The sequence below is a fragment of the Leptidea sinapis genome, chromosome 10, assembly GCF_905404315.1.
Source record: "Leptidea sinapis chromosome 10, ilLepSina1.1, whole genome shotgun sequence".
NCBI classification, from domain to species: domain Eukaryota; kingdom Metazoa; phylum Arthropoda; class Insecta; order Lepidoptera; family Pieridae; genus Leptidea; species Leptidea sinapis.
Genome location: NC_066274.1, coordinates 8697039 through 8724693, shown reverse-complemented (window position 1 = coordinate 8724693; position 27655 = coordinate 8697039). Strand labels below are relative to the sequence as shown.

The 27655-nt window shown below is 35.3% G+C and overlaps 1 protein-coding gene across 1 annotated transcript; it reads left to right on the top strand.

The window, feature by feature from the left end:
• Positions 1-9811: 9811 nt before the first annotated feature.
• Positions 9812-25043, top strand: LOC126966641 (uncharacterized). The gene is made up of 9 exons (XM_050810802.1): positions 9812-9920; positions 10673-10784; positions 11626-11769; positions 13745-13800; positions 16363-16452; positions 18125-18216; positions 18961-19246; positions 21141-21328; positions 24751-25043. The coding sequence occupies exons 1-9, from the start codon at positions 9812-9814 to the stop codon at positions 24973-24975; spliced, it is 1302 nt and encodes a 433-aa protein (XP_050666759.1). The 3' UTR covers positions 24976-25043.
• The last annotated feature ends 2612 nt before the right edge of the window (positions 25044-27655 follow it).

The following is a 27655-nucleotide window of genomic DNA, read 5'->3' as shown; positions in this document are numbered from 1 at the left end:
AACCCCCAGTTTTATTGAAGTCAATTTAGTTTTTTCCTCCAAAAATTGACAAGGGATCGAAATTTTTATCCCAGTATTCAACAACTATGCAAAGCACTGAGAGATGATACCACACTTTTTAACAAATCCTTTACTTTCCCAGCTGAATATCTCAATTATTTTTAAACTTTTTTGATATTGTCTCCATATTCCGTCTAATAACTCGCACCATATTCATCTTATGTGTTAATAAATCAAAAAGCACTTCTTTAAACATATTTTACAATGAAGTTAATTATTCACCGCTACAAACGAAGTAAATCTTCAAGTAAATCGTTACAAAGATGAATAGATAGATATATTTATATATCTATACATACAAATGAAGCTAATAATATAATGTTACACGTTAAGTAAAATAGATCTATATGAAAACACTTATTGAAATTTATACGTCTACTTAGGTGTAAATAACTTTATTCTCATTAAGACCTATTGTCACTTACATGAGAAATTAATATTTTACAAATTAAAGTAGGTACTTAACAACAATGATTATGGTGGGTACAAAATGCAATTCAATGTTAGGCAAACAGATAAGACATAAAACAACCTATATAATATGTTATTGAAACATTTCATAATTATTGAGTATGTGCCTTTGAAGGCTCGCTTTAAAAGAAGTCAATGTTTTGGCATTTCTTATTTCTGAGGGCAGGTTGTTATATATCTGAACTCCCTCAAATGTTATTGTCTGTTTTCCATAATTACTTCTCACCATTGGCAGCTCAATATGACTAGCTCTTCTTGTAAGAGTTCTGGTTAAATTCCTTTTTTTAAAGAAGGATGTGTTAGTGTAAATATTTTTATTTAAAACCTTGTAAATGAGTATGCATGTAGTGTGTGTGTATAATTGTATGATTGTCATAATTTTTGTTTCTGTATAGATTTTTTCAGTTGAAGTTAAGTAGGGATTTATTAGATATTAAATCTTAATATATATAAATTACGTGACACGTTGTTTGTCCGCGATGGACTACTAAACTAATGAACGGATTTAAATGGGGATTACTTCATGGAGTACAGTTTAGTGCAACTTGAGAGATAGGATAGTTTTTATTTCGATTTGGGACTCATAATTATTTTTATTTTAATTATTTGTTTTGTATGGACATTCTTTCTATTGGAAAATTTATTGACGCACGGTTTGACAGTTCTGCTGTGAAACAATTTCATTACGACAGCAGGGTGCATATTTTATAAAATAATTCTTGGTGTTCTGAAATATTATTGACAATTCATAAAAAAACAGTATTTTATTTATTATTTACTCTACAACGTCTGTCGAGTCAGCTATACAACCATGCTAGACAACCGATGAAAACAGGCCAGCTTTATTACTTTAGTGTGCGTGACAAGCTATGTCTGACACACGCGATTTGTATGCCACTTTGTGTTAGTGTGCGTGCATTGCTTAAAAAAGAGGTTAACAGTTAACCTCAATTTGTTTCGATGATATCACAGCTGTCACAGTCTATCTACACGTATAAATGATCTAAGAGGTTAAGTTAGTTTTATAGCCGTGGTGATTCTTGTGGCATTCAAACATAATTAAAAATTGATGTATCATATGTAAGTATATAATTAATGTTCAATATTTTCCAGATCACCTGAACAACATTTATAAATTTGGTCATTGTACAAAGGAGCTACAAAATAACCGTTACTTTGTTAAATCAGTCAATATAACCTTCCCGACGTGGCAATCGTCTTCAGTAAACTACATCTATGTAAGAATTATTATATTTAATTCACATTCAGTAATTTAAACATATAGATAAAATATATTTTTAAATGCTTTTAAACATAACAAGAATTTTTTGTTACAATTGACAGTATTTTCTTCTAATTACAATCTATATATGTATATAAAAATGAATTGCTGTTCGTTAGTCTCGCTAAAACTCGAGAACGGCTGGGCCGATTTGGCTAATTTTGGTCTTGAATTATTTGTGGAAGTCCAGAGAAAGTTTAAAATTTGTTTTTCCTTTGATACATAATTTCTATGAGAGAATTTATTGACGCACGGTTTTACAGCTCTGCTGTGAAACAATTTCATTACGACAGCAGGATGCATATTTTACGAAGTAATTTTTGATGTTATGATATAGTATTGACAAATTCATATAAAAACATTATTTTATTTATTGTATACAGAACAACGTCTGTCGGGTCAACTAGTTATTTAATAGTAAAGACGACATAATTCTTGACTGACATGAGATAGGAACTGTGTTAGAATTACACGAAATTTGAATTGTTTTCGTTCGTAAATAAAAATTGGCTGCTCAGTCCTCACTTAAGCAAATAAGACGTGTTCTCATACAGAATAACAGGGAGAATAATTTTTCCTTAGAAATTATTGATCCAGTAACTTTTGGTTTGAATAAAAAGGAGATCTCGAATAACTACTTAAGTAGTATCGGTTAGGCTTGGTGTTTGTTGCTAAGAATGCTAATTATCCAAATGTGTTGAGATTTCTTTAGTGTCGGAGACTGATCAGTCTCGTGCCAGATTTTGGCGAGACAACATGTCCTGAGGATGCCTCGTGTAGAGGCGAAACACGTGTCGAATTGTTTAAAAGACAAATATTGGCGGAATTAACACTAAAGAAAACTCAAAACATTTAGATAATTCTGGAATTCCGCAAAGTAACGCCTACTTCAATAAAAAAAATAATGCTAATGCTAAATACTTTAACTGCAATCGTCACATGTCACAACTGTCAGCTAGGTACTTATTTAGTGCCATGCATAAACTTAGTCAAATCTACTTTTTTTGCGCCCATACAAAGGGAAAGGTGTTAGTCGGCCTACCACAGTAGTAGGGATGAGACGTATTTATCGTCACAGGTATTAAAATATCACCGGTTGTCACTGTGACAGGATATCAAAAATAACAGTGACAAGTATTAGGAGTATTTTGTAACAACTAGTATTTTGTAACAACTAGTATTTTATAACACCTAGTATTTTAGTAACGACTGTTATTTGAGTAACACCTGTTACTGAACAAGTATTTGATAACAACTAGTATTTTAGTAACAACTGTTACTGAACAAGTATTTAATAACAGCTAGTATTTTAGTAGCAACTGATATTTGAGTAATACCTGTTATTGAACAAATAATTAGGAGTATTTAGTAGGTATTTTTTTAACAGTATTTTGATACAGCTATAATTGTGTGATTTGTAGGTCTGTTATATTTTTTTTAATTCAATAGGTAATAAAATAGTTATGGTTCAACTATTCTTTTAAAATATATGGGATAAGAAAAACCCTGTTTACTTTTATTGCTTACTGAATATTTTTCTTTTAGAAACATTTGTAAATAATAGATAAGTACATCACTTTCGTACATTTATTTAACATACTATTGTTAAGAATAGATAGGTAGGTACCTAATTAAAATATTGAAGTAAATTTCAAATGGAAGACCCTGTCTCTGATATCATTTTTCGTAATCGTATTTATTCACAGTTATATTGTGCCTACGAGCAGGAAAATACGGCTCACCTCTTCGAAAGAAAAAAACCTATATTGGTAATTTGATAGTACCTACTGAATAATATATTTTTATGATGTTTATTTCTACTTTATTGTTGAATTATTCGTATGATAAGGGCACATTTTTATTGTGTACTAGGTAAGGATCACTGTTTAAGCATAGGTAGTATTGAAACATAATGAATACGAAATTATAATGATTATTTTTATTACATCAAAACTATAAGAATAATTAATAGGTCTGTACAGCTTTACCTAAACAGAACTTTTGAAATTCGAAGTTACCACAAGAGAAAGTACTATGTAATACGTATAGATGGCGCTCACAAGTAACACCAAACAACGAAAAATATACGCCTCACTACAGTAGCTAGTATAATATTATCAAAGATAGTATTAAAATAACAACTAGTATTTTATAACAGGTATTTGTCGCTGTTACTATTGAGTCAGTCACCGTCGTACCTAGTATTGCATTTTGCCTAGTACGTCTCAACTCTACAGTCTACAACATACTCTCAATAGGGTTGCTCTATGGCGCCTACCCTCCACTAAGCACCACCCCACCTGTGACTGGATTTGGGCAAGATCCCTCTCAGCGTTCTCTCTAACCTTCTCTTCAAGGGGAGGTGGCGCAAGCGGCACTTTTCAAGAAGTAACATATTTCATTAACTAAAAAAAAGTTCAGTAAATAACTGAAAGCGCGATGTATCCGAAAGCTAACGCCATCTGTCCGTTTCATTAGGAACTATTAAGTTATGTGGTCGAAGTTAACAGCCGTAAATATTCATTTGTAATAGGTATCTCTCTAGTCAATTTATAATGCTTGTTACAGGTTATTTAAAGATATGTTTATTTATTTTCAGTTGTTAGAAAAAAAACGAACGCAGAAGTTTAAATATCAGTGCATTGTGATGAAAATGTACGTGCCGTGGAAGTATTTGTTCTATAAAAGCCGTCTTCCCCTGTACTATTGCCAAGGATACATCTACTATCTCATGATGAACACAATCAACAAATATCAGATACACGAATTCTATCTTTACAACAAAATGTTCATGCCCGCAAATTTTGTCTTCGAGTTCTACCATGGTCTTAAACTCTAGCTATAGACAAAAAAAAAATTATTCAGGTCATACCACAGAGTAGAGATAAATGTCATACTTAGCAAATCCTGAACGTTAAGACGTCAAGAACTGCTTTTTGTGTTCCTTGGCAATCCTTAAATAAAACTGTTAATTTGGCTTGGCCGTTGTATGTGGTAATAAGAATACATAAGTGTGCAAATTAAAATGGAGTTGGATTATCTATCAGTTTCTCAATTATATTTTGATTGGTTTTACCTCAGCTTGATTTAAAAATACCTGCATTTAATAAGTTAATATGGTGTCTTCTATCAGAATAGTTGCTAGAATCCGACAATCAGCTCACGATGAGTCACAAGCTATCGAAACATGATGATATGCACCTAAAAATCGGAGTTCAGCTCATAAAATTTACGCCGAAAATTGTGTTCTTTTCTACTCTAAGCCTCATGCTTTGGAACGAGGGAGGAGTGATAAAGTCTCATATTATAGTAATCTCAGATACAGTGTATATAAAAAAAAATGTCGTATACGAATATTGCGCTTATTGTTATAGTAAAATATATAAATCGGTACAATTGTGGTGTTGTTTCAATTTTTACCCTGGAGAGTCTCTACAGAGGTGCAACATTGATTATCGATATATTGAAGTTTTGAAGAGTTTGTATGGAAACGCCACCATGTCAGTCCGTCTCCAGGATCAGATCTCGAAGATTATCCGACTGTATTAGGGAGTAAGACAAGGCGATGTCAAATCGCCGAAGCTGTTTACCGCTGCGTTGGAAGATGTCTTTAAGCTTTTGGGCTGGAAAAGACTGGGCATCAATATCAACGGCGAATACATCACGCACCTTCGATTCGCTAACGATATCGTAAGCATGACTGAGACCATGGTAGAGTTAAGCCATATGCTCGGTGGCCTCAATACAGCTTCCAAAGGAGTCGGTCTCAAAATGATCATGGACAAGACAAAAATCATGCCAAAAGTCCATGTCGCACCCACTCCCGTAACAATTGGGAACTGTATTCTCGAAATTGTTGACGAGTACGTCTACCTTGGACACATGCGTAGAGATGCGTAGGAGAACTCTTAGTCACTGACATAGCCCAAATGATGGTGAAACTGAAGAGGCAGTGGGGCGGGCACATAGTTCAACGGACAGATGGCCGCTGTGCCCCACCGGCAAAGGTAAAGTCCTCGAATGGCGACCATGTATCGGAAGACGCAGTGTTGGTAGGAGGACCGAGATCTGGTCAAAATCTGCCGTTGGATGAGGGCAGCGCAGGACCGATCGTCGTGGAGATCTTTCGGGGAGGCCTTCATTCAGCAGTGGACGTGTTCCGGCTTCTTAGGGATTCAGGATTCTTAAAAACCCAATACTGGAGACATATCTGATATGATTTGAAAAGATAAGATTCAGTATTACATACTTCAATTGACCGAAATAAGAACCGAAATACTTATGTTTGTACAGTACTGCCATATGTGTTAAAAATAATAGTGGGTGTACTTCATAGAAATATAAATAATAAGGTACTAGAAGTGACAGCGCTTAACATGTCGGCTAACAGGCGACTTATAGACCAATAGCGAGTAAGTAAATAAAATCAAATCAGTACCACTTTATTCATGTAGGTCAAGGAAATTAAACTTATGAATATCAAAATGTTTTCATTTCTTTTTATATTTAACGCCACTTCGGAAAGGGTTAACCTTTAATGAGAAGAAGTGGCAAGAAACCCATTGCCACTCTTTTAACTCAACACAGTAGTAGTTATTTGGTATAATTAATCGGAATGGCGGGCGTGAAACAACTAAAATATGGTGTATTTTAGTTGTTTCACGCTCATGACTGCGAAAATTTGTCCATGCTGCAACTACATCAATCAAAATATTGTATTGTACCGGTAAGTAAATCTTATATAACAAATTTGCTGTATTTTTAAATAAAAATAATGTGACGATAATTTTTCACTGTGAGATTCCTAATTTATTCATATTGTCGTCATTTTGCGCACTATTGCTGAACAAATAACACAATATACTTAGCGTTCCAAACCAAAGTACCGGTATGCAATCGAGTGAATCTGTTCGGTCTCAAAAGAGCGGGCTTAGAGTAACGAATAAAGGGAGGCGACCTCCTCCGTTATACGGCACCTCATTGTGGCTCCGTCTCACCTCTCACATCTCTCCGTCGCGGTCGTTGCTTTCCTTACATACTTGCTGCACATAGTCGAAAGAAACGATACCTGCATTATCACCCAAACTAACACATCAGCTTAAACAGACACCATATCCGAATTATGGTGGGCGTTATATAGTGATAAAACCGTGTGACCCGTCAAATAAGCAATTGATGAAACGGTCAGTCGAGTAATTTTAAAATTTGTAGGTGTGGCCAACCAACGGACAAAACCTTAATAAATACAAGGTCACTGTGGGAAGTCAGCAAAATGGACCCAACTAAAGGGTTTAATGACGGAAACAGGAATCCCTATACCATACCATCTATGCGTCTATGGATTACAAGATCGACGATCCATGCAAAATAATCTTTTCCAGACCGACTCTATTCTGTAAAACTAATTATATCCTCGTGCGAGTAGGTTTGTTTTTTTTTTCTGTGGCACATCTGTTCACAAGCGGCATCGTGTGCCTCATAACGCATCACAAAATGACGGATGAATAAGCGCCACACCTTGACCACATTACATTCATTTCCCTGATACTAAGTGAAAAATGTTAAATCTTTAGTTCTACTTTTAAATATTATGCTCAAGTTTGAAGTTATTGTGAAACACTTGTTACGAATATGGGTAATATGTAATCTGTCGTCATTTCAATTCAGTGGCATTGGTTTATGGTGGTGTTTATTTTTTTATGATCTCCTGATATTATGTGATAAGCGTTGCTCACATCCTTTTGCAACACCAGAGGAATCACAGGAGTATTGCCGGACTTTGAGGCAGGTGCCATGTCGTATCGTGCCGGAAACACCGCACTAGGAAACATATTCCACAGCTAGGTTGTGCGTTTTTTTATGACAAAAAGGGACGAGACGAGCAGGATTCAGCCGATGGTAATTGATATGCCCTGCCCATTGCAGTGCCACTCAGGATTCTTGAAATACCCCAAAAACTATGAGTGGCACTACAACTGCGTTCGTCACCTTGAGAAAGTTGTCAAGTCTCATTTGCCCCTTCAGACCGAAACACAGTAATGTTTACACATTACTTGCTTCACGGCAGAAATAGACGACGTTGTTGGTACCCATAATCTATACTGAGTAAAGACAGTCTCGTGCCAGATTATGGCGAGACAACACGTTCTGAGGATGCCTCGTGTAGAGGCGAAACACGTGTCGAATTGTTTAAAAGACAAATATTGGAGGAATTAACACTAAAGAAAACTTAAATCATTTGTATAATTATGGATTTCCGCAAAGTAACGCCTAATTCAATAAATTTACCCATAATCTAGTTGTACCTGTGCAAAGGAGCCTCCCACTGGCATATGTATGCATAAAGAAGAGGTTTTGAATTAGTTATAGTAAGACAACCGAGCTGTAGATCAGGTGGGTATTATTAAGGTGACCCAAACTCAGGCCAGTATTCGACAAAGGCCTCCCCCAAAGATATCCACGACAATCGGTCTTGCGCTGCCCCCACACTCATCAAACTTTTCCGGCAATCACGTGTATCACGAATCGGAAAAGGCTTTAGCACCATAGACCACATACATATGCTGCAGCAGGTTATACAGAAGACAGAGGAGTATAACCAGCCACTATGATTGGCGTTCGTGGACTATGAGAAAGCCTTGGATTCGATCGAGACCTGGGCGATGCTTCAGTGTACTCAGAGGTGCCACATTGATTACCGATATATCGAAGCGTTGAAGTGTTTGTATAGAAAGGCCACCATTTCAGTCCGTCTCCAGGATCAGATCCCAAAGCCTATCCGATTGCAGCGGGGAGTCAGACAAGGCGATGTCATATCGCCCAAGCTGTTCACCGCTGTGTTGGAAGATGTCTTTAATCTTCTGGACTGGCACGGACTGGGCATCAACATCAACGGCGAATACATCACTCACCTTCAATTCGCAGTCGATATCGTAATCATGGCAGAGACCATGGGAGACTTAAGCCATATGCTCGATGGCCTCAATACAGCTTCCCATGGAGTAGGTCTCAAAATAAACATGGACAAGACGAAGATTATGTTAAATGTCCATGTCGCACCTACTCCCATAACAATTGGGGAACTGTACTGTACCTCGGACAAACAATCCAGTTAGGCAGCTCCAATTTCGCGAAAGAGGTCACTCGTTGAATCCAACTCGGATGGGCATTCGGAAAGCTCCGTAAAATCTTCTCGTCCCAAATACCACAGTGTCTGAAGACGAAGGTTTTCAACCAGTTTGTGCTGCTTACGATACGCAGATACTTTGCAGTGATGACTTACGATACGCAGACGTGGTCGCTAACTATGGGCCTGATGAGAAAACTCACGGTCGCTCAGAGGGCAATGGAGAGGGGCTTGGAGTATCCCTGCGAGTTCGAATCAGAAATGAGGAGATCCGTAGGAGAACCAAAGTCACAGACACAGCCCAAATGATTGCGACACTGAACTAGCAGTGGGCAGGGCACATAGTTCGACGGACAGATGGCCGTTAGGGCAGTAAACTATTCTACTCTTTGATCTCTGGATTTCAAATAATTCAGGTAGCTATCAGGACGTGTTCAAAAAATGTTTATGATAATTTAGTTTGCTTATGTCAACAGAATTTGCAGTTATTGTTATAGTAGCTATAGTCATGCCTTCCTTTGGATAGTTTCACAGTGGAAGCAAGTTTAATGTTTCAAGCTATTCAACAATAATTCATTCTTATTGTTGTCATTCCTTTGAATTTTCTCTTCCATTGTTGGTATACAAGTTTACAAACAAGTGCAACGAAAAGTCTTTAGAAGTATTTCTCTCTTCAAGATGACATTAACTTGGGTTGCCGTAATTTTGAGTAAGCTTTAGAATTAAAAGTTGTTTATTTGCAGAGTCGGTCTTGGATTTAAATGGGTTTCTGAAATAAATTCATGAAAAAATTGCAGTATAATACATTTCTCGATGTAGCCTATAAAGTGGAGTATTTTTCTTTTGTAGTTTTGTTGGATCAATCAAGATGTATGTTACGGGATTTCTCGATTTGCCATGACGATTTCTCTTTGAAACCTCCTGACGGTATTCTAAAGGACCACACTTTTACTTGGCTCGGATTTGTTCAATATCTACATGGTGAGTTTCTTAGTCATATGTTCGTATTTTGCTGACCAGGATTGCCTTAGAATTTTAATGCTGGCCCTATTATGCTTTTTTACAACTCCAGATGACTTTCCCTAATTTTCGACCGAACACAAGCAAGTTTTAGAATTGATTTTCTTGATGATAGTGTTTCAAGGAAAATAGATTTTAATATGTATAAACAATTTATGTTTTTTTTTAATGTAATAACCCTCACTTCTAGGATCAATACACAAATAAAATTTGAAAACAAAATTTTATCAACGATACGGGACTCGAACCCACGAACTCTCGCGTTCCGTACGTGTGCTCTGCCAACTAAGCTAACCGTTCTAGTGACGTATCTATACTTATATAAATTGTCCTAAAATATAATGTTCCATCTAGGTATAAAATTATTTCTATAATATGTCACATCTGGATGTGTGGCGGTCTTCCACAGTGCGGTTTTCAAGGAGCTTTCTTCCACGTACTACAAAGCTGTGGAATGAGCTTCCTTGTGCGGTGTTTCCGGGACGATATGACATGGGTACCTTCAAAAAAAGCGCGTACACCTTCCTTAAAGGACGGCAACGCTCTTGTGATTCCTCTGGTGTTGCAAGAGAATGTGGGCGGCGGTGATCACTTAACACCAGGTGACCCGTACGCTCGTCTGTCCTCCTATTCCATTAAAAAAAATATAAATACTATTCTAAGATTAATATATGACTACTGTAAGTTGCAATACTTACAAATTCCTTTTTCAGTCACAACAGGGCTGCCACACCATGGCAAATCTCCACGGGTCGTACTCATCCACAAGCAATTTGCTTTAGGCCCAGCTGCGGACATGACACGTCTTCCTAAGAACTATAAACTGTAAGGAATTTATTATCAATTCTCTGCCATCTCTAGAGTTTATTTTTTTACACTAATATGTTGAACAATCAATGACCATAAAAACGCGTTATACGTTTAAAAAGTTATTAAAATAAATTATTACTTTTCTGCCATTACAACATATTTTTTTCTGTATTCTTTAAAATTCACGCAACTGTAATCACTGAAATCGCTGTGTCTTCAGCTAATATAGCGTTGCAATTTGATACAACCAAAGCCCAATCTGAATTTAAAAAGATATTTTAAAAAATATATTGAATTCGGATGCAAAGTTCCTGAGCATTACTTAGGAGTGAGATTATTAGGATAATCGGAATATAATACAAATAACTATGAATTAAATTATATTAATCACTAGCTGACCCAGCAAACGTTGTATTGCCGATATTAAAATCGCGATACAAAAGTAACTGTTGATCGTAGATGGGTGAAAATTGTATTGAAGTTGTATGTATTATTAATGCTGACTCAAAATCAAAATTAAAAAAAAAAATAAAAAAAAAATTTTGGCGTGGACAACCCCTAAAATTTAGGGGGATGAAAAATAGATATTTTGTCGATTCTCAGACCTACCCAATATGCACACAAAATTTCATGAGAATCGGTCAAGCTGTTTCGGAGGAGTTTAACTACAAATACCGCGAAACGAGAATTTTATATGTTAGATATAATATATTTCAAAATAATTGAAATTGATATATTACTGGCGAACTATATTTATTCGACATTATAAATTGTACTTTGAAAAAAAAGGCTCTTAAATATTATATTGTTTAGCAATATAAATAGTATAACTTTCTATTTTTTTTTCTTTTTTCAGTGGTAATATAATGTTTGGTAATTACGAGCGTGACGAAGAAGACTGTGGTTTGACATTGGCTCAAACTAAAATGGGGGCGAAGTGTCCTCGTTCATATTTGGAGATACCACTCATTGATATTACACCGCATCCTGAGTTCTCCAGGTTCGTAAAGAATTTAAACAGATTCTTGTAAATTGCGTAGAGACGTCGCTTCATTGTGTGTCTTCTACCGCATTTATGTTCCTAAGTCCGTGTTCCGAAAAGCTGTTTAACCTGATTCCTGCCGCCAAATTTCACCTTCGCACGATACGCCACAAGTTAGAATATCATCCCCACCATCTGGATGTGTGGAGGTCTTCCACAGTGCGGTTTTCAAGGAGCTTTCTTCCTCGTACTACAACGCTGTGGAATGAGCTTCCTTGTGCGGTGTTTCCGGGATGATACAACATGGGAACCTTCAATAAAAGCGCGTACACCTTCCTTAAAGGCCGGCAACGCTCTTGTGATTCCTCCGGTGTTGCAAGAGAATGTGGGAGGCGGTGATCACTTAACACCAGGTGACTCGTACACTCGTTTGTCCTCCTATTCCATAAAAAAAAAATTAATGAGCTACTATTACTATCGTATATAGAACCTATAAGGAAAACCATCATCTGTTTTGCTTAAAGTTTACACTAAAGTATTCTTACGCTTTTACGTACAGTAACAGCGCTATCAAAAATTCGAAAGTGCTGAAACTTACGCGTTTTGTGATCTGGCAACAAACACTCATATTATGCGTGCTTGCTTAAAGGTTTGGCATAGACTAAGTGAGTTAACAGCTGTCCATAAATCATGTTACAAGCAAGTGCTTGATAAATATTTTTACCTCAATGTATAAATCTGATCAGAAATAGCCTAGCCGGCTTGATTCTAAAATATAACATCAACACGCAATTCCCTAATTGAAATGTCAAATAACAATATGTACTTATTACATTACAGTAATACAAATATGCGGGAGAAAAGAATAAAAATTAAAAATCTGTTAAATCTGACGCGTTCTTCATTTGTTTCTCTGTGTGTGCATTAAATATGTTGACCAAAAACAATCCTGGTCAGTTACAATTTACATACAAACTAGCTGACCCGGCAAACGTTGTTTTGCCATATAAATTGTTTTGATATTTTGCTTGCTAGTTGATAAGAGATGGCGCTAGTTGTATTCATTAGTAACAATCACTTATATTTTGTATTATTCACACTATAGTTTTATAAATTATAGCCTATTTGTTATTCTGGTGTGTAAGCTATATTATTGTAAAGTTTCATCAAAATCAATTCAGAAGATTTTGCGGTATAGAAGTTCAAACATACATCCAGACATACAAACTTTCACATTTATAATATTAGTAGTAGTAATATGTGTCAGCGACTCAGATGTCAGTTTGTCATAGTTATACTTGAAATCAATGTGCTAAAGTAATGCTAATTTTTGCACTTAATATATATTATTCTCATAAATGTAGAGCTGTAGGTAAAAGCACTAATGTATCCATGTGGAAATTATCATTTCCACTACTGGGGTGTACTGATAAATAAATAACCACAAACAATATGGTGAACCCTTATCGGATCACTTCTGTGTGTTAGACCCGACGATATTTTCAAACCATATTTTTTTAAATAAACATGAACAAGCGCTAAATCAACAATAAACAATAACCAAGTTAATGATTTTGAAGTTTAGTTATTTTATTTTAATTCTATTATTTCTTAATTTATATTTGCATTCACAATAGCGCCATCTAGCATTCAGATAAGAAAATTAATAAAGAGGCTATCTAGCCTATTTATTAGTTTATAAGTCGATATCTCTACTTCTGTTTTTTTTACCAATTTATTTGAGTATTCCTTCAAAAAAATTGACAAGTTAACGGTAAGTTTTGTTTTTTTTAAATTAAATAATAATCAGCCAATAGTCTTGATAAAACAGTTTTTACAGTTGATTGAGCTTTATTTTATTTTAGAATTCGGGAATGCTTGTGAGATCCCGATCATTGGTGTGGAAAATATTTTATTTTCATTTTAATGATATTTGACCACTCAAGCAAAGCCTTCGATAAACTCTAGTTTATTAATACATCTTTGTTTTCAGATTTGGGGTTGGAAATAGTTTGGCACTTATAAAACTTCTTAGACCTGTTAAATCACGTGAGTTAATAGATGCTATTTTATAAATCAACCATTTTTATACCAACTGAACGTTTCACCTACTTTACTAACACCAATTTAAATAAATAAAAATGTCATCTAAAAATTTTGAAAAGACGGCTTTGACAATTAATAATTATTGAATATTTTCGATTATTCTGCTAAATTAGTAATGTAACAAATAAACAAAATAATGCAATTCGAGATTTCCAAAAAATATTACCTGCTAAGCAATTTGAATTTTTTTTTAAACCATTTTGAGGCCATTAAAATTTGACGGTTAAAAATTATTTCAATTGATTCTTTCTGACGGTAGTATCGCGTTACTTAACCAAGCGGTTTACCCTCCTGAAGTTATCACTTCCAAACAATAAGCTTACATACTAGCATACTAGGCGGTTCCCGATTTCAGAAAAAATGTAGTCTTAGACTAGATTCGCCTCTAGACACGCATCCATAGGCACGGAAGACTGTCGATTGGCACTTCGAAAAAAAGGATGGATGGATAGATCAGGGAATTTTGGACTAGGTTTGAAGATACTGTTTACATAAAATGGTATGGTTTAAGGCAATTGAAACTCGGGAAGCTGTTTTCGCATAACTGTGCATTGACACTATTTGGAAGTATGTAGTAGTAGGAAAGAACCCGACTAATGGGGTGGTTTGGTCAAGTAAAGAAGACGGGTGTAACTAGATTGACTAAACAAATTTACAGAGCTGATGTGGAAGGCAATATTGTTAAATCATATATGGGGGATGGATTAAAAGCGGTACCAGGATGGTATAAAGAACAAGAGATGCTACCTACTCCTCTAGAGACAGGCGTGATCGTATGCATGTAAAATACGTTTATCTACACCCATGCTTTAAATCCTCTATTAAAGATTCTAAAACAGATAGCTAATTGCCAACATTATAACACCAATGTTCTTATAACCATTGCATCATCCAAACGAGTGTTGTAATGAAATTCAGTACAACATTACATCATTCGTTTTCATAATAACATTTCTTTGGACTATATTATGGTTACTACGACTGGCTTTTTAATGTTAGCAGTAAGCTAACTGTTTCAGAATCATTTATAGAGGATTCATATTATGGGTGTAGATAAAGTCATATATATTGATAATTAGGAATTAAAACACTCATGTAATAAACTTAAATTCGTATTTTAAAACCCCTTATTACAGACATAGCTTATTCACGTCACAACTTATTAAACGTAAGTTGTGAGTTGTGACGTGTTATTAAGTGTTATTAGCATTACTTGTTAACCTTTGTGGTTTTTTTAGATGCTAAGTTGACCTAGTTTTATATCGGTATATGTAATATGATAAATAAAAAAACACAACAGTTGCATAAATAACTATTAAATCTCTATACCAATGAAACAAATAAGAAAATTTGCGCTCCGAATTTACAATTTACCTGAATCATAATAAAACATGATTTTTACACAGAGATACAATTTTTTTTACGAAATGTAATACCAACAAATTTCTAATAATGAGGAAGACTGATACGAATAGTCGGAGTCTTAATTATATTATTAAACGTAGTACGAGTAGTATACTATCTATCTATATATATAAAAATGAATTGCTGTTCGTTAGTCTCGCAAAAACTAGAGAACGGCCGGACCGATTTGGCTAATTTTGGTCTTGAATTATTTGTGGAAGTCCAGAGAAGGTTTAAAAGGTGAATAAATAGGAAAATGCTGCTAAATTAAATAAAAACAACAAAATTGTTTTTCCTTTGATGTGTGATACATAATTTCTATGAGAGAATTTATTGACGCACGGTTTGACAGTTCTGCTGTGAAACAATTTCATTACAACAACAGGGAGCATATTTTACGAAATAATTTTTGATGTTAGATATATTATTTACAAATTCATAAACACATATTTCTTTTTATTATATACCCACAGAACAACGTCTGTCGGGTCAACTAGTTACAAATAAATGGAGAGCCCTTTTTGTCCTTCGGTTTTTCTGGGAAAATTACAGAACCGATCGGAATAATACTTATACAATAAGATGCAGTGAATTTCGGAGAACGTTTTGGTATTTTTATGGTGATTATCTGGGACCTATATTTATTTTGACTTAGAAATACGCATATACTCGCAATACAAATAATTAGTTCAATGATATTTCATTATTTATTATTCAAACAAAACAAATCTTATAACTATATTTACAATACTACGACTACATAAAATTAAAACTATCATTACGTGGAAGCGTACCAATACTGGCAGCATTACCGCGTTGGATAGCAAGGCTGATCCGTTGACCGAAATAGCTGCCAACGCTTGGGTTTCCAGTAGCCTTATTGAGGCGCGAAGATAGTATTTTGTACATTCTCCGCGCCTCTGGGCGCCACGGGCCAAGTGTCTCGACACCAAACGGCACAAAGATGTATGACTCACTGAGACCGACATATTTCATTATATATCTCAATTCATATACTAAGCAGGCGTTAATTAAGTACCCCAATTCATATGGCGTTTGCTGGTTATTGTTGGGACTTGTAATGTTATGTAATGATTTTAGATTATATGATCCCAGTTTGCTTACCAGCCATCGGCGAACGACAACGGAAACGACGGAACAAGTTCGTCTTCATGGTAGACTACATAAGTTGTGAGTATTTTTTAATAATAATAAGGTTATACAAATGATTTAAATTTTCTTTAGTGTTAATTCCGCCAATATTTGTTTTTAAAACAATTCGACACGTGAGACTAGGTCTCGTGCCCGATTTTGGCGAGACAACACGTCCTGAGGATGCCTCGTGTAGAGGCGAAACACGTGTCAAATTGTTTTAAAAACAAATATTGGCGGAATTAACACTAAAGAAAACTCAAATCATTTGTATAATTATGGATTTCAGCAAAGTAACGCCTAATTAATTTTTTTTTTTATAATAATAAGGGATGAGACGATAAGACGTTCAGATTATGGTAATTGATACGCCTTGCCCATTACAATGCAGTGCCGCTCAGGATTCTTGCAAAACCCAAAAATTCTGAGCGGTACTTCAATTGCGCTCGTCACCTTGAGACATAAGATGTTAAGTCTTATTTGCCCAGTAATTTCACTAGCTACGGCGCCCTTCAGACCAAAACACAGTAATGTCTACACATTACTGCTTCACGGCAGAAATAGGCGCCGTTGTGGTACCCATACTCTGGCCGGCATCCTGTGCAAAGAAGCCTCCCACTGTTATAAGTATGCCGTGTCTGTAGAAGGGATCCACCCTGGGAAGCTTTTCGTGTGCAGGACAGCTATGTCGTTCACTCGCGATACGTCAGTCACATTGTTTTATGTATGCGATTGCTGAAAATAGGGGCTAACTGTTCACCGCTATTCTTTTCAACGTGTTAACAGTTGTCACAGTCTATCTAGACGTATAAATTATCTAAGCCTGGAAATCTTGCAATTTTATTTCTTAGTTAATTTAACTTAGTAAATGTAAATTTCTTAGAAATCAAAATTAGAATAATAGATTATATTATTTATAAATATAAAAAGGGCGGTTAAAATATTTTTTTCGATAAAAAAAACACAAAAGAAACACACATTTTCGGTGCATACACATAATGGAACAAGTTCAGTTAAGTCAACCACTGCGTATGCCAAAACATCGCAAAGCTGTATTGTAACATAATAATATCACAAATATCCAAATGAATTGAGTTTTCTTTAGTGTTAATTTTGCCAATATTTGTGTTTAAGCAATTCGCACACGTGTTTCGCTTCTACACGAGGCATCCCCAGGAGATGTTGACTCTCTGGCAGGAGACTCAATTCATCATCAATTCAGTCAAATTCATTCACGTCTCAATTCAATTCGTCGCGTCTCAGGAGACGTGACGAATTGAAAATTGAATCGTCAGGACGCGAGTTTAACATTTTATAACCATCCAAAGAATAGTGCTGAACGCCGCTAAAGAAGATAAAATTTCTTCATAACACTTCAAAAGTCTATTTTTAATATGACCTTTAAGCCGTCTTCGTTACAATCACAGAACAGGTAATCTTTTTAAACTGTTCTGTGGTTACAATAGTCAAATAATTACCAGAGAGTTATTCAAGACACCTGTATCACTTAACACCATGTAAACTCCAACTTTCTTTCGTTATTTTTCTTATAAAAAATACTAAACCCACCATATTGTCAACTTTTCTGGTATTTTGATCACGAAACTACTATGCCAATGACGTTTTAAGGTGATTTTGGTTTTATACAATTAACATTTTTCGTTATCAATCGCACATATTCAACCAAAATTAAATAATAATCTATTTACAGCTGTACCTAGAGATTTTGATACCGAAAAGATGGCGAAGAGATCTCTGAAAATGTTTACTCACAAGGAATGTAAGAAACAAAGAATGCGAAGCGTAAGTACTTAGTTATTTTTTTTAATAATTACGTCTGTTGCCTGTTGGGTATGGAATTTTACTTAAAATACAATTGTACTTTAGAAACTGGTAGGTATGTGACGCAGGCCTGATGTGAAAGTTCATGTATGCTCAGACGACAATGGAGAGACTTATGCACGGAATCCTCCTGCGAAATCGATTAAAAATGACGAGACGCGTAGGCATAGCCCAAATGACTGCAAAACTGTGTGGCAGTGGTCAGGGCACATAGATCGACGGACCGATGGTCGTTGGGTAAAGTCAGTAATGTCCTAGAATGACGACCACGTACCGGAAGACGCAGTGTTGGTAGGCCTCCCACATTATGGACGGACGATCTGGTCAAGATCGCTGGAATACGCAAGACCGTTCGTCATGGAGTTCTTTGGGGGAGGCCTTTATCGTGCAGTGTCTTCTGGTGATATAATGATGAGATATATTGTTTTTCATCACTTTGCCGTAAAATGAGCAAGGCGTAACTTTATTTAATTCACTTACATATTCAGCGTGAACCAAGTTTGGATAAGCGACTAGTTAATCATGAACCAAAATAAACTTTTCACCGACCACTATGTAAAGTATTTGTACTACGCTTTGGGGAGGCATATTATCTCGTTACTCTCTTGGCATGAAACTTACAATGTATGTAACAGATCGGACGTGATTATGGCATGACAAAGAAACTAAACTCACATTCGTATTAAGTTTTTGTTTTAATTTCAGAAATTGGGCAGCGAGGGCGTCACCCATGTGCTATGTAGCTCCGGATGTGGGATTCGTCCAGGAGCTCCCATCATCAGCCACGCCCTTGAAGGCACATTCCAACTTATGGGCATAGCCGTTGGAGGAGCTGCGTGTACCAGGCGATCGATGAGGAACAGAATCAACAAGGAACTACCACTGTTCATCGACGTATACCCTTACGTCAACTGGATTATCAACTTTATATCAGCTCATATCTTGCCGCGACCCTACCCTGAAACGTTCATGATGGTCGACGGAGGTTCTAGTGAGTTTCTGAACTTATTTATTTATTTTGAGAGAATTGAACTATTGTGTTCGCCACTCATGCTGCCGCATTTATAAACCGTAGTATCTTCTTGACACGGGAATTTTAAGCAGCACCTGGCAGCAGGGTGTAGCCGCCAAGGATGGTGTTACGCTTATGTACTAGTGGGCTGTAATCGCAGAGGAGATGAAGATGGCGATTTTGCCTTGAGTCTTCCTGAGAGTTTTTCCTGCTCAGTGATTTTGAACTTACAATTTAGGGGTTACTAATATTTGCTTAGCGATACTCACCTACCACGCACGAGACCAGCGGTCTGTCACCCATTGGGTAAGTTGTTCTCGTTAAGATTGCTCCGAGAAGTCTTTGAATATCCCAGGAATCTTCGGAACTCCTGGAAGGTAGAATGGGCTGGTCGAATAACCTGGCCAACACTGCATGCAAATTGAAAAGACAATACCATAGCATATAACACCATCCCGTTAGACTGTTGCGCAATTAAACAGTTAGTCATTTACACTTCGATTGATAGTAATAGCATTTAAAACCTACTGTAAACCTTGCCGTGAAGTTAACAAGTCGTTCTTTTCTGCCTCTAAGTAGGCATGCATTTGAATGGCGCAGTATTTTTTTTTATTTTATGGAAAAGGAGGACAAATGAGCGTACGGGTCACCTGGTGTTAAGTGACTACCCCACATTCTCTTGCAACACCAGAGGAATCACAGGAGCATTGCTGGCCTTTAAAGGTGTTCGCGCTTTTTTTGAAGGTTAAGGCGCTAGTAAAATAACTGTGCTAACTAAGACTTAGGATGTTGCAGCAAGTTTACGAGTGCATTCGCGGTGCCACTTATATTTTTTTTATGGAATAGGAGGACAAACGAGCGTACGGGTCACCTGGTGTTAGGTGATCACCGCCGCCCACAATCTCTTGCAACACCAGAGGAATCAAATTCAAATATTTTTATTCAAAATAGGATTTATAATCACTTATTGAACGTCAAAATCTACCATCCATTCAAAAGAGACTGCCTCAGACCTGAGAAGAATGGGCGCAAGAAACGGCGGGCTTTTTTTTTATATAAAATATGGATTACAATGTAATATCGTACAATAAACATTTATAATTAAAGAGCCTGAGGGTGTTCGCTTTAATCCCAGTCCGTGGTGTCATTAAGAAAATCGTTTATGCTATAATAACCTTTCCCACACAAACGTTTTTTAACAATTCTTTTAAATTTCGTAACACATTTGTTTTGTACATTTTCTGGGATCATATTGTTGAAGCATATACATCGCCCAACAAAAGACTTACTAACTCGACCCAACCGAGTAGTAGGCATAACAAGTTTATGTTTGTTCCTCGTGTTAACATTATGAATGTCACAGTTTCTAGAAAATTCTTCAATGTGCTTATGAACGTACAAAACATTATCAAAAATGTATTGAGAAGCAACAGTCAAAATGTTTATTTCTTTAAATTTTTCTCTTAGTGATTCTTTAGGATCTAGGTTATAAATCGCGCGAATAGCCGTCTTCTGCAGCACAAAGATAGTATTAATATCGGCCGCACTGCCCCATAACAATATACCATAGGACATAATACTATGAAAATAACTAAAGTATACTAATCTCGCCGTATCTATGTCAGTTAACCGCCTGATTTTCTTAACCGCATATGCTGCAGAACTAAGCCTATTAATCACAGGAGCATTGCCGGCCTTTAAGGATTATTATTGGGATTTACCAGAATCCTGGGTGGACCTGCATTGTACTGCACCCAGGATCACGTTCAGGTGAACGTCTCATCTCGTCACTTATTCTCATAAAAAAGGAATCATTATCAAATATGCCTTATATTAATTTGGCTCGTTATTATAATCATGTTATCTATTCAAGGAATGGGTATTAACAGAGAATATATGAGAGCAAGAAGAAAGCAACAATCTGGGTGGCGCGCAAGAACCTTTGTGGTGGGTGACAATTGCTTCAAAAGCTTAAAAAAGCAAAGCCAGACAGCCTTCTTTTACAACGAAAATTTTGAAGTCAATGCTGATCCACCGGGGAAACTCAATGTCATTATGAAGGTGGGTTGACTTTGAGTAAATTTTTCTGGTACAGTATAAACACCGAAGGGCTTTAAAAATCTATATAAAAATGAATTGCTGTTCGTTAGTCTCGCTAGATTTGGCTAATTTTGATCTTGAATTATTAGTGGAAGTCCAGAGAAGGTTGAAAAGGTTGAATAGATATGAAAAAACTCGGAATAAATTAAAATAAAAAAAAATGATTTTCCTTTGATGTGTCCCCGTCGTACAGAAATCAAATAAAAATAATAATTTAAAATCAATGACAAATTAGAATTTTTATATCTTTCTAACATTCTCAGGAGGTAAAAAATAAACTTCCCTAAAACACGGTTAATAAAACTTAAAAAAGGATTCCTTTTGTTTGTTTTAGTTTTTTTTTATAATTATTTTATAAAAAAATTTAGGTCTTTTATCGATTGAGGCAGTACGAAGTCTGCCGGATCAGTATCATCATAGTTTAGTATATTTATGAAGCATTTCGTCCGTGCACGCACAGCACGGAACTTTCTTTGTAGAACCTCTATAAGTCGAACAAGGGAGACGCCAAAAAATTCGAGCAATAGAGATTTCGACTCAGGCAGATTTTGATTGGACATAAAGAAGTTGAGATTCATTCTTGTAATTTTTATTTATTATAAATCAACCTTATTTCAAAACAACATCAGCTTGTTCAAATGACTTGCTTCGCTAAACGTCAAATGAATCAAAAATAATAAAATGAAACATCTGACACCAAGCAAGCAAACACGTGTTAACGTTAGTCATAAATTCGTGGTTATTCTATTCATTGTATATTCCTGCATTGATTTTTATGAAGCAATGGTGTATTTACACTTTCGGCGAATTCTTAAAGTCAGTAGTTTACATTTCTTCGATCTATAGAGGTAAATAAGTCTCAAATAATTGACTTATAAAGGTTGTAAAATAAAACATTGCTATGTTCGAGATACAGACGTTAATTTTAATTTTTTGAGTTATACTAAAATGGCTTAAAGGGACGTCAGTGATTATTTCGACTAATAGAGGGTTAAGATTTTGAGTAATGGGGGATGTTGGATGGATTTTGTTGATGTATAAAGGGAAGGGGGAACTAAAACATTTTTTCGAGATTTTGAGGTTTTCAGCTTATCGAGGTTCGTCTTAACGGGGTTCTACAGTAATTATTATATATTTGAGTTGACGTACAATTTCGTACAGTTAAGACGTGTGCTGTTGTGGTAGATAGGCTTAGATTAAGGATTGGTCTCCACTGCGCTCCAACTATAAACCGCACTAACTAAGAACAATAGTTTTTTTTTTACTAAGGCAACTATTCGATGCTTGTGTAACTGGCATCTTGACACTCAATGGCATATTTAAAATTTTGTAACATACGCTTAGTGTTACATTACATTGAAATTAATAAAAATACTAAATACTTACTGATGATGTCATGTGATCCCTGTGTCTTTCTTATTTCTTGTAGTAATATTTAAACAAAGTTTTATTACGCAACTCGGCATTTTAGCTTCAATTACTAGCAAAGTTTAACAGAACATATGGCACGTCAACGTCACACATTGTTTGAGACTAGCTGCAGTAGGCCCCCTTGCGCGTAGTATTAGTTCCGCACTTTGCGACTACACCTGCGCTATCTAGTTGATGCGCAGCGGAGACCAATTCTTAGTCTAAAGCTGTGTCCTTTTTATAAATGTTCCATAAATTTTATATTCAAGATACTGATGGTGAGGACTCACCATTGCTCGCTGTCTTTGTTACTGTGCATAAAGAGACAAAATATCCTTGTATAGTAATCTTAATATATTATATAAATTACGTGAAACGTTGTTTGTCCGCGATGGACTCCATACTAATGAACGGATTTTAATGGGGATTACTTCATGGAGTGCAGATTGGTTCAACTTGAGAGATAGGATAGTTTTTATTTCGATTGAGGACCCATTACTATTTTTATTTTCAATTTTTTTTGTATGGACTTATTTTCTATGAGAGAATTTAGTAACGTACGGTTTGACAGTTCCGCTGTGAAACAATTTCATTATAACAAAAGGGAGCATTTTTACGAAATAATTCTTGATGTTCTGAAATATTATTGACAAATTAAGAGAAAACAGTATTTAATTTATTAATGTACAGAACATTGAATTTGATTATATAGTTCTAGAATACGGAACTGAGAAGGTTTAAACCATCTGAACTGAAACAATAACTGTAATATAATCTAGAACTATGATGGCCGTTTTGACAGATTGTGAAAGTGACATAATATATCATGTCTATAAATATGAAAATTTTACAGCTTTTGTGACTATCGAGCACTGGGTTATGGGAGCGAACAAGGAGAAGAAAGATAAAGGCAATTTTCACATGTCAGTGTATATCTTAATACTAGCTGACCCGGCAAACGTTGTTTTGCCATATAAAGTATGATTCACGTGATAGTTTTATAAGTAATAAAATATTGTCTATATTATAGCCTGTACATCATTTTGTTCTATTGTCAATAGTTTTTGCAGCGCACGCAAAAATAGGTTTTCGATTTTACACCTTGTGTTACAAAATAGAAATTTTATTACGGATCCCTAATTTTGAAAAAAAAACATAGCCTATAGACTTCCTCGATAAATGGACTACCCAACACTGAAAGAATCATTCAAATCGGACCAGTAGTCCCAGAGATTAGCGCGTTCAAACAAACAAACAAACACTGCAGCTTTATAATATTAGTATAGATATATAAATTACGTGACACGTTGTTTGTCCGCGATGGACTCCTAAACTAATAAACGGATTTTAATTGGGATTACTTCATGGAGTGCAGTTTAGTCCAACTTGAGAGATAGAATAGCTCTTATTTCGATATGGGACCCATAAGTACTTTTATTTCCAATATTTGTTTTGTATGGACATATTTTCTATGAAACAATTTTGACGCACACTTTGACAGTTGTGAAATAATTCTTGATGTTACGAAATATTATTGACGTAATATTATTTATTATGTACAGAACAACATCTGTCGGGTCAGCTAGTATACTATATGAGTGTTATTAGGTATATTCCGTATGGTAGGAATATTCATATAATAATTTCCAACATTTACTGCCACAGAATCGTACTTTTGTAATCAACTTTATGAGACTTCCTAGAACTAGAAGTAAAAATCAAACTTGAACCGCAGCTCCATATAAATAATATTGATCACCTACTTACTGTTAATACTCGTCCGTTGATGTTCGACATAAAAACATACTGCTGCTTATTAGCCTACTATTAACATACTATTGTACGTTATGGTCTGGGGGTTTGCAATTAAATTTGATATTGATCTGAAAATTTTAAGGCTTTTGAATTAACGAACATATTATGTCAAAACGACCAATGTAATGCGCCCCTGGCTTATTTTGTATTTTTTTTAGTTTTCAGCTGGCATAGAGTGTACAATAGTATGTGTCCGCTTGCTCCTGCCAAATCGTCTGGTAACCCCCATAGTACACGGAGTAGGGGGGTACAATATAACTGTAGTTTTCAGCACGGAATGGTTCCCGTATACATTCTACTTTTCATTAGGACTTAATGGTAGGAACACTACACAGAAAGACTTCCTGAAGTGGATTGGGGAGCGAAAACCTGGATTTTGGTAATTTTCAGTATAGAGTAAGTAACACCATTATATTGATTATTGAAGTCATAAATTGTTTTATTATATGAATGTATCATTTTTCTAAAATTTTGATTCCAAACCTACCTATAGTGCATAGTTATAATTTTTTCTTGGAATTGTATTGCATATACGAACCTAGTTAGGTGATTACTAGAGACCGGATTATATGCTACAAAAAATTCCTAAAATATGCATGCAAATATGCAAGTAAAATAGCTAAAATATGCACGAAAATCCATAAAAAGGGCCAAAATACGCATATAATTAAAAACAAGAAAAAATATAATGTCATATTTTTAAATATTTTTATTTATTTTATAGAGGCTTGTGCTGACAATCGTATTTGTGAAAGAAACTATTACAAGATATACCTACTTAGGCAACAATGAAGTTTAAGATTTACCTTTAAAAATATGTACTACTAATTACTGTTCTAATTGTTCTGTAGACAAATTGTGTCTACGATCGCTTAGTAAATTTTTATAATCGGAAAAGGAGCGTTCTACGTCTACTGAGGTTACTGGGCAGAATTTAAATTTGGGTGCAATGTTTGGGCTTACTATGAAAAGCATCGAACGATGAGCGAGATCGAGCGTAAAAATGCATATTTTTTTTTTCTTAAATACGCAACTACCACTGAAAAGGGACTAAATATGCAAAGGCATGTGCAATATGCATTTGCATATAATCCGGTCTCTAGTGACTACCATTTCACAGTACAGCAGGATCAAAGGAATCACAAGCAAGCTGCCAGCAGATAAAGTATGCGAAGGAGTCAGGTGGCATTTATGAACCAGATGTAATGTACAATATATATTTTTCGCTTTCAAACCAGTAATCTCTATTCAATCAATCAAATTCTTTATTTGCGTATAAACATGGCATGTTACGATGGTATAATCTTACAGTTTCACATGTTGCACCAGGCTTAACTAGGCATGCAAATTAATTATTGATTCAGAATGAAGAGTTTTATATTTTGAGCCACTTACAAAATGTTCCTAATTGAATCAATTATAACATTATAGGTCGGTCACACTAAAAGTTATGCGTAACTTAAAAAAATAACATGTTATAACGAAAATATTATCTTTATTGCTTTTCAAAATACTTACATTACATTTTAAAATTTTTTCATGCGATCGAACCATTTTTTAAAACAGGAGGACCACAGATCTGAAGGCATGTTTTCTACGTGCTGATTGAACGCTATCACTGCCTTTTCGGAATTGGTAAAAGTGAAACCTCTCATCAAATCTTTGATTTGGGGTAAATACAGAAATCACAGGGTGCTAGGTCGGGGCTATGTGCAGGATGGGTGACTTGATCCTCTCTTGTATATAGTGACGAAATTTACCTTTACATTCTAATGTTATTGTAGTTGTGTAGCTGTTTCTCATTAAAACATGGATTAAACTACATTTTTTAAAATTGAATCGCCCCCGAAATCCCCTGTATACTAAATTTTATGAAAATCGTTGGAGCCGTTTCCGATATTAAGATTATATATATACAAGAATTCCTCGTTTAAGGATATAAGATTTTAATAATATCTAAAGTTTAGGGATTATGCAATGTATAAGCAATAGTTTTCCTATAAAAAATTGGCCGCAACTACCTGTTATTTACTTTTTACGATAAAGCATGTTTGCGAGTTAAAAAATAGATGCAAGCAGAGGTTGCCATGATTTCAATAAATAATTCTCGATCCAGGTAAGTGTTTTTTAAGGAAAAAGAGGACAAACGAGCGTACAGGTCACCTGGTGTTAAGTGATCACCGCGTGGTTTATGACGTGTCGTGCGAAGGTGGAATTCGGCGACAGGAATCAGGTGAATTTATAATATAGTTTCCCAAACAAATGCTGTTAATAATTCTTTGTAATCGCATCACTGATATTACAAAGTCAAAGTCAAAAAAAATCTTTATTCACTGTATAACTTTATAAGTTATTTAGTGCAAGTCAGGATGAAGTACAAAAGTTACAATAGCATTCAAATGAGTATAACAAAATTTAGAACCAATTTATATAATATTCCAACTATCTTTATCATTCAAATAATCTTTCACGCTATAATAGGCCTTAGATGTTAATTTATTTTACATAACATACATTTAAATTTTTTAAAAGGTAACATTTTAATTTCATTTGGGAGTTTATTATAAAATACAACACAATCCACTTTAAAAGATTTAGCAATTTTACGGAGCCTAGTAGATGAAATTGTGAGTTTATGTTTGTTTCGAGTATTGACACTGTGTTGATCACTATTCTTTTTAAATTGGCTAATATTTTTGTGGGCGTATAGGAGGTTCTCGTATATGTACTGGCAGTGTACTGTCATAATATTTATTTCACTAACTTTTCTCTGAATGAATCCCTTGAACGCATTTTATATACTGCTCGAATTGCTCTTTTCTGCAGCACAAATATGTTTTCAATATCTGCAGTCCTACCCCACAATATAATTCCGTAAGACATGACACTATGAAAGTAGTTGAAATATACAAGTCTAGCCGTTTCAACATCTGTCAGCTGCCTAATTTTTTTTATCGCAAATACTGCAGAGCTAAGTCGATTACATAAGTTTTTTATGTGAGCACCCCATTGTAGCTTAAAGTCTAATGTAATGCCTAGGAATGTTGTCGTTTCTACTACATC